At 53.1% G+C, this 11,574-nt stretch overlaps 3 protein-coding genes across 3 annotated transcripts; 1 reads left to right on the forward strand and 2 right to left on the reverse strand.

Moving 5' to 3' along the window:
* Positions 1–1,808: 1,808 nt before the first annotated feature.
* On the reverse strand, positions 1,809–3,243 carry FIBRA_08717 (uncharacterized protein; the record flags this gene model as incomplete). Its single annotated transcript, XM_012330346.1, has 3 exons — positions 1,809–2,185; positions 2,249–3,091; positions 3,162–3,243. The coding sequence occupies 3 exons, from the start codon at positions 3,241–3,243 to the stop codon at positions 1,809–1,811; spliced, it is 1,302 nt and encodes a 433-aa protein (XP_012185736.1).
* Positions 3,244–6,935: 3,692 nt separating this feature from the next.
* Positions 6,936–7,581, reverse strand: FIBRA_08718 (uncharacterized protein; the record flags this gene model as incomplete). The annotated part of the gene is made up of 2 exons (XM_012330347.1): positions 6,936–7,423; positions 7,482–7,581. The coding sequence occupies 2 exons, from the start codon at positions 7,579–7,581 to the stop codon at positions 6,936–6,938; spliced, it is 588 nt and encodes a 195-aa protein (XP_012185737.1).
* Positions 7,582–10,234: 2,653 nt separating this feature from the next.
* Positions 10,235–11,512, forward strand: FIBRA_08719 (uncharacterized protein; the record flags this gene model as incomplete). The annotated part of the gene is made up of 3 exons (XM_012330348.1): positions 10,235–10,334; positions 10,386–11,216; positions 11,280–11,512. The coding sequence occupies 3 exons, from the start codon at positions 10,235–10,237 to the stop codon at positions 11,510–11,512; spliced, it is 1,164 nt and encodes a 387-aa protein (XP_012185738.1).
* Between the last annotated feature and the right edge of the window lie 62 nt (positions 11,513–11,574).

The raw sequence follows: 11,574 nt of genomic DNA on the forward strand, positions 1-11,574 counted from the left end.
AAAATCCGCGATGATGATTGCGTCCATGTGAGTCGAGACATGGCTCAAGTTTACACGCTACAATTGCCGTTTTCCGTCGACATCCAGAGGGTTATACTATGTCGTCCTACTTTGAGTTTCAGTTTCAGGATGCGAATATTGAGGTTTAAGGGGACTTTTTTCAAAGGTGCACCCGCAGTGCTAGGTGCTTTCCAAATACCATAATGACCGAACGTCACTTTCCCTTGAAGCACCGGCGCCGCAAAGCATGCGCCTGTGCTGTTTCGTTGTAGCAGACGATGATCTATTTCGCAGCTGATGGGATTGTGCGGTGCTAGAATGGCGACACATAGATGCGAGGACTAGCGAGAATGAGTCGGGTGGCCGTATTGTCAATTCCCGTGATCAAATTCCCTTCTGCTACGGTGTTTGAGCGACTTGTCTATGCGCCTCGCCTCGGTGACATGTGAACCATGTGGTATTTAAGAAGGGGCTAGCTGCAGCCTAGTGCGAGTGTCAGGCCCCCTTGGGATTGCCGTGTAGCCCAGACATTCAGGACCATCTTATCGAGACCAGGGCTGGTGCGTTCCTCCTCCATGTCGCTCTGGATTATGGGTGACGAGGGCATGCTCGAGGAGTTGTGGGGTCATTCGTTGGTGCGCATTTCATCGTGCAACATGTCATGCGTGTCTCTTCCCTTCTCATAGAGCTTGGCGCAGGGTGATACGCTGCGGAAGAGGTCGCGGTCATCGCAGTGTGCATCCATTTGTCTACTACTACCAATTGTGTATCTCAGCTAGTCAAACTGGCCCTGATCTATGGTCCAGTTTTGAACCGCCCCCACTGATAGAACTGTGTAAACCCTATTCAGCTCTTGACAGCTGCTCGCCTCCTGCGTCACACGCTCGTCTAACTGTTGACTTTCTCCCGTTCTCTGCCGTTCATGTCCCTTTCGTATTCTTACGCCTTCGCCCTCCAACGTTTCCTTTCTCTCAGCACCAATCCACATATCCCACTTGTTTTGGATACACAGCTGATATGATGCACCATTTGGTTTTCAGTGACGATCGGCGACGATTTCGAAAGCGCCCATCATATTCGTTCGGATCGTAACTATATGGCCTGAGGCCAAATGAGGAAGGCGAACCGGAGGCGGCGAGAAGCACAACCTCGCGCACGCCCGCTTGAACTGCTCGTAGGCGGCGATATGGGGGAGGAAGTCACAATGAGCTCACATGATGCCAAGACGTGCAGAACGTTCAAATGCCCAATTGAACTGTACATACGTGACTAGGTGTAAACGCCTGGGATCAGCGAACAGGACAAATAAAAAGATGATGTGGTGAAACGAAGCCAAAAGTAGCAACTCTGGAAATCACACAGGAAAGGGTACAATTGCGTAACGCCGTGTCAGCCATTGCAGAGAGGAGACATCTGCAAAGCCTTACACGCAGTCTCCTCCAAAAGACCCACGGTACGTGGACGCAGGTTTGAGGAGTTCCACGAGTGATCCTCAGATTCTGCATCTGTGTGACACATTCCTGTGAAGATTGCGAATACCTTAGGACTTCAAATTGCCATAAAGCGCGAGGGAGATGTGACCGTAGTAGAGAAAGGTGACTAATGTCGTAACAAATGAGTCAAAAGTGGTTCGGAGTGGTGTGGAGATGTGCCAAGAGCAAGACGCGCGAGATTCAGGCCTATTATTGCAGCCTTGGGCATCGCGTCCATTAGTTCTCTGCATGAATCAATACAGATATTCTATGGTTTGAGTGAGCACCAGCACATGCAAAGATCGAACCAGGAGCTGGTTGGTAACAGTTGTGTACTCACAAAAGCCGTCCACTGGCGTGGAGGAGGGGAAGTTTCAATGAAATATATGCTGGCCAGGAAACCTCGGATGTTATGCTCGTCACCCTATTCGGGAAAACATTGCACCGGAGGCAAAGGGTGATCTTTCGGAGGGCGGGAAACAGAGGTCCAGAGAGGACCCCGTCGATGCGCGCGTAGGAAATATCGTCGAAATCATCGTTACTTAGTTGCTGGTCGTCAGCACTGAGGTCGACAGCAATCTCGAAATCACGCAGGTTGGGTAGAGAGGCATCAGGCAAAGCGCGCTTTAGCCATTTGGGGTTGAGCGAGAATGGGTTTATGCAGACAGACAGGGCACACAGGTTTTGAGCTGGGGTGAGATCGGGAAGAAGGTCTAAGTATGAAAATGGCCGTCGACATGATGCTGCACTGATAACAAAACAACTCGGCGACGCACCGTCACGATCAAACCAATTTATGCGGAATTGAAACGAGGAGAGCGACAAGGCAGCGACAGCGACCAGCCTCGAGCACGCCTCGAGATCTCCACTGCGCCGGACGACGACATGGCTGAGAAATGCGCCGGCTCTGGTCTCGACGAGGAAGCCGATGACGTCATCGCTGCTATCCAGATCGACGGTGGCAAGGCGAAGAGAGCTTGGTACTGGGCCCGGTACACCGCCTGGGTTCGTAAACTTGACATGGCCACATGTGAGCGAGGTGAGACGCGGCAGGGCACAGAGCAGTCGCCCGAACACCACCGCAGACGGAAAAGTGAGCCGGGCGAGACGGAGCGTGGTCGCCGACTCAAACGCGACCCTCACATGCAGGAAGACCTGCGGGTGCAGCTGCCCAGGCTCCCAGTCGCGGTGGCGCCACGGAAAGTTGGGTTCGAGTGTCTCCACATGAGGGAGCTTCCCAGCCATGTGGACAGCGAGCGAACCAAAGTTATTGATCTTGTTGTTCATGAAATGGACCCGCTTGATGGCGTTGTATCGCTCCGGGTGCTCGTTCAGTCTCCTAATCAGCCGATACACTTCTTTCTTGTGTCTGTAGATCACATCCAGCCTCTCCTCGGCACGCACGCGGCACCGCGTGTACCATGCCCGACTCACCCTTGCTAGCTCTCGCATCCGCCTTCTACCATCCTGACACACTGAAAGGCGGTCTGCTACACAATCGATCACCTTCCACCACACCTCGACTGGAAGCTCAATTGATCGACAAGGGGAGAGCCTGCAGTGCTGCTGCTCCTCGACCCTTGTCGCCGCAAGTGTGGACCGGAACTCTGCCTCGCCCCCTGCCGTTCAGTTTTCAGTCAGTATGTAATATCTCAATAGTCGCCCACATAGTCTGGGCTGTGCACTCACCATTTCCTTTCCCAAGCGCCCCTCCTGCCTCTGCTTCGCGCAGGGCTCTGTTGCGTGATTGACTCGCTGGTACAGATGCCATACAGCAGAGAGCTGAAGACGAGTGGGGAGGCTCAACCTGCCAATACCACTATTCTACTCGGCTTATAAGACCCGGCTGGCCTCACACAGCCTTAACGCTGCGTGGCACATGTCGTGCGCCGCGCGACTCGTGGTCTTGTATCAAATTCTATCACACCGAACCTAATTTCCCTTAATGAAAAGCAAATACGCGTACATGCGCAATTTGGAATCATTGAAGGCCAATCTTGCCCCAAATCTGGTCACAGCTCGTATCGCAGAGTCTGGCTTCCGGTCCTTCAGCAGCACCGCCAGCGCGCAGGCGAGGACATGCACGCACCGCACCGGTTGGCGCGTCTCTTGCCACGTGTGCAGCTTCCGACGCCTGCCAAACCACATATACCAGATGCCAGTCGTCTCCGCTTCTCCGCGTCCAGCTTCATGGACGGAAGCCCAACATAGCATTCGGACAACAAGAGCAACCGAATCTAGTCGACCGATCAAGAGGGGAAAGCCGAGGCGAAGAGGCGAGGAAGAGTCGATGCTCGGTGGGTCCCAGAAGTAATTGGCGGTCTCTGTGTAGAATATGCGCACCAACAATAGGAATACCATCTTCCTGGCAGCCTCTCTTTGAATGTTGATGCACGAGCGTTTGCCCATCTATGCATGGGAGCAACGCACTACACTGTGAGCCGCGTGGTGATCCTAACTGGCGCACCGAACAATAGCATCCGTCGAACCCGCTTTCCCGCAGCCCAGCGTGTACTGACCGTCTCGGTATAGGGTTCAGAGCTTGAGTTTGAGCGACGACACCAAGTATGGCTTTCTCCCAGAGTCACTAAGATGTGAATACGGAGCACCGAGTCACGATGTGAGGACGGGGCGTACCAGTCTTCACTAGTCACTTCTTACGCAGGAGTCCTTTCCATAGTCGGATGCTATGGGGGCCTCGCAGTCACCGCGTAAGCATGCTAGGCGTCGTTTCTATCGTGCGAACGCCGGGGTCGAAGATAACGTCGTTGGACCCAGCGGTCTCGACCAGTGAAACAAAAAGCAGTGTGAGGGTGACTGAAGAAACCATTGAACGCAGATTCAAAGCCCCGGTGGGATCCGGCGCGCTTCCGGGTCGCGCTATTTCTATTCTGGGTACTGCCCCGCCCCAGCACGCTGCACGCTCAAGCCTGCGGCTCACTGGCTCATCGTCTGTTCACACTCGCTCCTCTTTCTACCCATATTCATCGAATTCTATGTGGCACACGCCCTCCTTTCTTTTGTAATATTATATGGCGGTGCATTGGTACCAAACCAGCACACTGGCACCCGAAATGCTGCTACAGTGCTACCCACACTTCTCTTGTCGTTCTACGCCTATATCGCTCACCCGTGCTATCCTTGAGGTACATATGAAGTCATCTCCATCTCCGTCGTAATTTAGTAATTTTTGTTCTTTGCCGTGTCTTTATGGACTCAATTTACAGAGTATATCAAGCCGAGGGGCATGGGTCGCTCATATCGTTGTGGCTCGCGAGACGCTGATCCTGTCCGCCCACAGCACTTGACCGGTCTCTGCGCTTTGTGCTCCATGGCTGAGTAGCCTGTAACGGTGTGCGGTGCCTGCAGATATCTTAGCCGCAGTGGAGCTGCCCCTCATTCACCCAGCCTCTGCTCCTGCTCCCTCTCATTCGCACTATGCGGTATTGTCTGCTTCACCTGGCTTTGATATCCCGCTAATAGTAGATATGCGCCGTCTTGACGACAGTGGCATAAATTCATCTCCTTTTCCTGATTTACAGTCCCACTTCGGCTCATGGACCATCCTGCAGCACAAGCTGGTGCATCTATTTTGATGTATTGACTCGACATAGCTGCCCCTCTGACCCATTCCTCGCCATCATAATACGCATAACATCTTGTTGTAAACGGGCGACTACCCAATCCCTCTCGCATTTCATTCAGACAACGCGCCCCGTACATCTGATTGTGTGCGGAGTTAATCGTCCTGCCATTATCGAGGCACAGGTTGCCCTCTTCTCCGCAAGCCAGTGCGGCTATTCACATGGTTTTTCATTGTCATCCTGACCGCGCATATATGGACTGTCTGATGGGGTGTGCCCGGTCTGCAGCCATAGTAGTCCCTACCGTAGCCCCGGGTTCGACACGCATTGTCCTGATTCTGTCAAGCAGACGAATTGGCTTGGTTATCGACAGCTCAAATTGGTTGGGGGGCCTCAGCGTCGTGTCCTTGTTGGATTTACCGCGAACGCATTTCACACTTGGATCGTCTGCGCCTGCTGACTGACCGTTGCAGCCGTCTTGCAGCGACATCAACGTTGCTCAAGTTACTTCCATTCTGGCTTGGTTCATCTCGCCTTGGTTCATCATGAACGACCAAGATAAGACGGTGGCTTAGTTGTGCATGGCTGACTGAAGACGGTGACCTTTGGCATGGATGGGAGAGACTTACTCGACACACTTCAGGGTGCAGTATTTACTACACTTGCCGCTCGGAACGTCTCCTTACCTATCGCCCCATTCCCCACTTCCCGTTCCAAAATATCCTGTACCATACTTGAACCAAAACGTCGGTAGAAATGACTTTATTTGCCTTTTTTATGACGAGCCATACGTGGTTTGAGTACGTCTGAGTGAGCCGCATGATCTCCACTCACGGGACAAAGCAAGCTGGGCATGTGGGAGATGCGTGTGTGGCAGCGAAAGATGCATCGTGCCACGACGACGTAGCTAAGGGTGGTGCGGAATGGTGTGGGGATGCGCCAAGTGAAAAAACTCGTGAGATTCAAGCCAATCAGTAGTATTGTAAATGAACTGATACAGATGACCCACTGTTGGAGTGAGCGCCAGCATATGCATATCTCGAACCGGGGACTGATCAATAATGGTTGTTTACTCACAAGAGCTGTTCACTGGCGTGGAGGAGGGGGAGTTTTGACGACAAAAATGTCCGCCAGGAGACGTATGGGATCATGTTCCTCGCCTGACTTGAGGTAGCATGGTACTCAAGGTGTAAAATGATCTTTCGGAGGGCAGGAAACGGTGGTCCAGAGAGGAGCCGGCCCATGTGCGCGTAAGAACTACTGTGATCATTGTACTTGCTCTGTCGCCAATCGCTAGAACTGATGGCGACAGGAATATCAAATGCACGTAGCCTGGGCGGGGAGGCACGAGGCAAGGCGCGTTCTAGCCACTCAGAGCCGAAGAGGGTCAGGTGGATGGGAATCGACAAGGCACACAGGTTGTGAGCTGGCGCGAGATCAGGAAGAAGGGCTAGGTCTAGTTATAGAAACGGCCGTCGACATGGTGCTGCATTGAAAACAAAACAACTCGGCGGCGCACCATTACGGTCCGGAGGATTGAGATTATATATGCGGAATTCAATCGAGGTGAGCGACTGGGCAGCGACGGCGACCAGCTATTGAGCGTGCCTCTTGAGATGAATTTGGACCAACGACGGCATGGCAGAGGAAGGCGCTGGCTCTGGCCTGAATGAGAAAATGGATGACATCCAGATCGACGGTAGCAAGCCGAAGAGAGCCTGGCACCGGGCCCGGCACAATGCCTGGCATCTTGAAGGATACCCATTCACATGTCAGCGAGGCCAGGCGCGGAAGGGCATGGAGCAGTCCCCCAAACATCACCGCAGATGGGAACCGGACACGAAAAAGACAGAGGGTGGTCACGACTCAAACGCGACCCTCACATGCAGGAAGGCCCGTGGGTGCAGCTGCCCAGGCTCCCAAAAGCAGGGCTGCTCGGCCGCCACCTAGACTTGAGGTCGAGTGTCTCCACTTTATGCAGCTTCCCTACCAAATGGATAACAAACGACCCAAAGTTACTGATCTTCTTGTTCACGAACTGGACTCTCTTGATGGCGTTGTATCGCTCTGGGTTATCATCCAGTCTTCTAATCAGCCTGTAGACCTCTTTCTTGTCCCTGTTGATGACATCCAGCCTCTCTTCTGCACGAACGCGGCACCACGTGTACCACGACCGACTCACCCTCGCCAGCTCTCGCATCCGGGTTCTGCCATCCACCCTCTGCGAAAGATGGTCTGCTACAAAATCGATCACCTTCCACCATAATTCGACTGGAAGCTCAATCGATTGCCGAGGGGAGAGTCTGCATTGCAGCTGCTCCTCGATCCTTGTTGTAGCGAGTGTGGACCAGGGCTGTGCCTTGCCCCCTGCCATTCAATATGCAGTATTCAGTATTCATCCGCCTAGTCTGTGACGCCCACTTACCTTCTCCTTTTTCAAGTACCCCTCCTACGTCTGTTTCAGACGGGGCTCCGTCGTGTGGTTGACTCGTTAGACGTATGAGAGTCGCCGGTACAGATGCCATGCAGTGGAGGGCAGAAGACGAGGGGAGAGGCTTAACCTGCCAACAGCACCATTCCACTTAACGTATAAGAACCAGCTGGCCTCACAGCCTCGACGCAATGTGGCCCACACCATGCGCTAGGTGACCCGTGGTCTTCTATCGAACTATATCGCACAGGACTTCATTTACATATCATAATGAGAAAAAACATATGCGGGCAGGCGCAATTGTGAGTCAAGGCCTATCTTGCTCCAATCCCAGGCAGCTCGTGTTGCAGGGTCTGGCTTCCGGTCCCTCAGCAGCACCGCCAGCGTGCAGACGAGGACATGCACGCACTGCCGCACTTGTTGGCACGTCTCTGACCACGTGTGCAGCTTCCAACGCCTACCAAACCACACATATAGATGCCAGTCTTCTCCGCTTCGCCGCATCCGGCATCGAGGCAGAAGCACGACATAGCATTCTGATAACAAGAGCAACTGAGTTTTGTCGAGAAATCAAGAGAGAAAAGTGGGTCCCGGAAGAGATTAGCAGCCTCTGTGCAGAATATACGCGCTTACATTGGAGATACCTACTTCCTGGCGGCTTCTCTACGAATGTTGCGCCACGGCCGCCCGCCCATCTATGCATGGGAGTAACGTACTTGGGATACAATACATTGTGAATCGCGTGGTGATCCTAACTAGCGCACCAACTATCATCATCCATCGAACCCGCTTTCCCGCAGCCCCACGTACTGACCGGCTTTGTATAGAGTTCAAAGCTTGAGTTTGAGCGACGTCATCAAACATGGCTTGCTCCCAGAGTCGAGTGAAAGGTCAATACGGCATACTGAGTCACGACATGAGGACGGGACGTACGGATGGTCTTTACTCTTCACACAGTAGTACTTTCCGTGAACTGCTATGATGGCTTTGCAGTCACCGCGTAAAGCTAGACTTTGTTTCTGTCATGCGAATGCTGGAGTCGAAGCTAACGTCGCTGGAACCAGCAAGTGCGGTGAGTAAAGCAAAGAGTAGTTTGCATGCGAGTGATGCAAACGATTGAAGAGAGTCAGTCACGCTATTTCCACTCTTGGAAGTTACCCGCCCCGGCAGTGCCTAGCCCGCATGCCGCACACTTGCGCTTATCCGCGTCCGCTCACAATCCCACCCACCTTCACCACCTATCCTGTATCCCACAACCTCCCTTAGTTTGGTGAACTTTTTTCTAGTACTCACCGTTCTGTCTCTCAGCTAATGACGCCACCCACCCTCAGGCTCTGCTTTCATTCGCGCACTACCAGGAAAGGGAGATGGATGCATGAAAACTGCGGCAAGTCTTATCTATCTCTGCCTGTGGATCGTCCACCAGCGCAAGACTCACATATGCAGATACAGGTGGTACGCCCTCACTGACATCATGTGTGGTATTCACTTTAACCAGCTACCTATTCGGCCACATCCCCTCCCATTGCATACGTACATACGGCTTGATTCTACATATCCACCACTCTTTGGCCACATCGACCCCTCCGATTACTTTGCGTCTGGTCACGATGATTCCCTGCATCTGGTCGATGCATTTCAGCCACATCGCATGAGGAAACGCGACCCTTTCCTTCAGTCCCATGTGAACATGGTTGTATGGGTAATACCTCCACAGTATAGTGGTTGCCCGAGACAAGGTATTTGCTTCGGGTCAAGCCGCGATTTATAAGTCAACTCCAGTCCGCAAGTATCTCCTCACCAAGTTCGTATGTGGCACTCCTCGTACAATGATGTTCATATTCACTAGCATCATCCTTCCCGTCATCTCTAGCTCGTCCGCGTGCTAGGCGAAAGTGCAACGGCTTGTGCACCGGTGCGTCATTGTGTCCTGTTTTTCGAAAGCTTTGACCGTCTATGGTACTGTGTTGGAAGTACTTTCTCCTCACCGAGGCTTTCCCCGGTACTGGGGATGGGAAGACAATGCCGTTTGTGATGCCTCTCCTTCTCGACATGACTGGCAAGAAGATAGTCTTAATTTCCTCTCCTCTGAACGAGCTTGAGTTGCAACACAATCGATGCGTTTGCGCGCGTCAGACGCGACTGGTCACAGAATCATCACCGGTGACGTCCGTTATGTGTGATGGATACCCCTGCCCTCAAATTTACTGGACCTCTGGTCTCGTACCGAGATCTCATAGGATAAAGCGAGCATGGATTTTTGGCTCTCCGCCCACCAGATCTGGTAACTACGCATGATCCCTTCCTCCCATCGAGGCCTGGTTACGAGACTAGGTATGTGTATGTGTGGTTTGGGAGGCTGCACACGTGATCAGAGACGTGCGAAACAAGTGGGGTGCATGTGTTCGACCTCATTCACAAGTCCGTCGTGCTACCGAGAGACGGGAAACCCAAATCTGGAATACGAACTGTACCTAGAACTTGAGCGACGTTCTTGACACGAGCTTGAGCAACGTCCTTGACACAATTGGCCATGGTCCCCAATTGGCCATGTACGGTGCTTTTCTTTTCATCATAGTATATTAGGTTCAGTGTGATAGAGTTCGATAGAAGCCTGCGAGTCGTCCGGTGCATGGCGTGGGCCACATTGCATCGAGGTAGTGCGAGGCCGGTCGGCTCTTATAAGCAGGGTAGAATGGCGGTGTTGGAAGGCCGAGCCTCCCCACCCGCCTTCTGTGCTTTGCTGCATGGCATCTCTACCAGGGACTCCCTTACCTCCGGCAAGTCAGCCGCATGACGGAGTCCCGCTTGAACTAGAGGCGGGAGAGGTGCTTACAAAAGGAGACAGTGAGTACGCAGCACAGACTAGGCGGACCATTACTGAACACTGAACAGTAGGGGGCAATACACAGTCCTCGTCCACACTCGCGGCAACAAAGGTTGGGGAGCTGCAGTACAGGCTTTCTGGGCGATCAATTGAACTTCCAGTCGAATTATGGTGGAAGATAATCGACTTCTTAGCCGGCGACATCTGGAACACACGGGATGGTGGAACACAGATGCGAAAGCTTGCGAGAGTAAATCGAGCGTGGTACACACGGTGCCGCGTTTGTGCCGAGGAGAGGCTGGACATCATGGGAAGAGACAAGAAAGGCGTGCATCGGCTGATCTGCAGACTAGACAAGCACTTAGGGCGATATAGCGCCATCAAAAGAATGCGATTCGAGAACAAGAAGATCAATACGTTTGGGTCGTTTGCTGTCCGTATGGCAGGGAAGCTGACCAACGTGGAGACACTCGTCCTCAACATTGGTGAGTGGGAGCCTGGGCAGCTACACCCGCGCATCTTCCTGTATGTAAGGGCCGCGTTCGAGTCGGTGACCGCGCTCCACCTCGCCTGGGTCTCTTTCCCTTCTGCAGTGGTGTTTGGGCGACTGCTCTGTGCCCTTCCGCGTCTCGCCTCGCTCACATGTAGCCGTGTGAAGTGCAAGAGAAGCTTTGTGCAACCCCCAGTGCCACGCCCTTTGCGAGTTTCTACCATCGATCTGTTAGACAGCCCTGACGTCGTTGACTTCCTCGTTGAGACTGGGGCTGGCGCCTCTCATCACCACGTCACCATCAGTGGACTCACTGGCCGACGACAGGGTTCGAGGGTGGTCGCTGTCGCTGCCCAGTCGCTCTCCTCGTTTCACCTCCACACAAGCTGGTATCGTGCCCTGGATTTTGATGGTGCGTCACCGACTTGTTTTGCTGTCAATGCAGCACAATATTGACGGCCATTTCTCTACTTAGACTTGAGCCTTCTTCCCGATCTCACGCCAGCTCAAAACCTGTGTGTGCTGTCGGTTCACATCTCCCCCTCTTCCTTTATCGTGCAATGGCTAAAACCTGCCCTGCTTCGCACCCCTCTACCAAACCTACGAGAGCTTGGGATTACTGTCGACCTCAGTCGTGACTCTCAGCGAAGGAGCAATTTCGATGATTTTGATGATAACTCCTACATATACGCTGATAGGCCCGCGTAGCGCATCGGCGCGCCTCGAGCCGTACTCAACCTTCGAAACTTTCGAAGTTTACGACTTCGGTA

Source organism: Fibroporia radiculosa, assembly GCF_000313525.1.
Source record: "Fibroporia radiculosa TFFH 294 genomic supercontigs, scaffold2274, whole genome shotgun sequence".
NCBI lineage: Eukaryota > Fungi > Basidiomycota > Agaricomycetes > Polyporales > Fibroporiaceae > Fibroporia > Fibroporia radiculosa.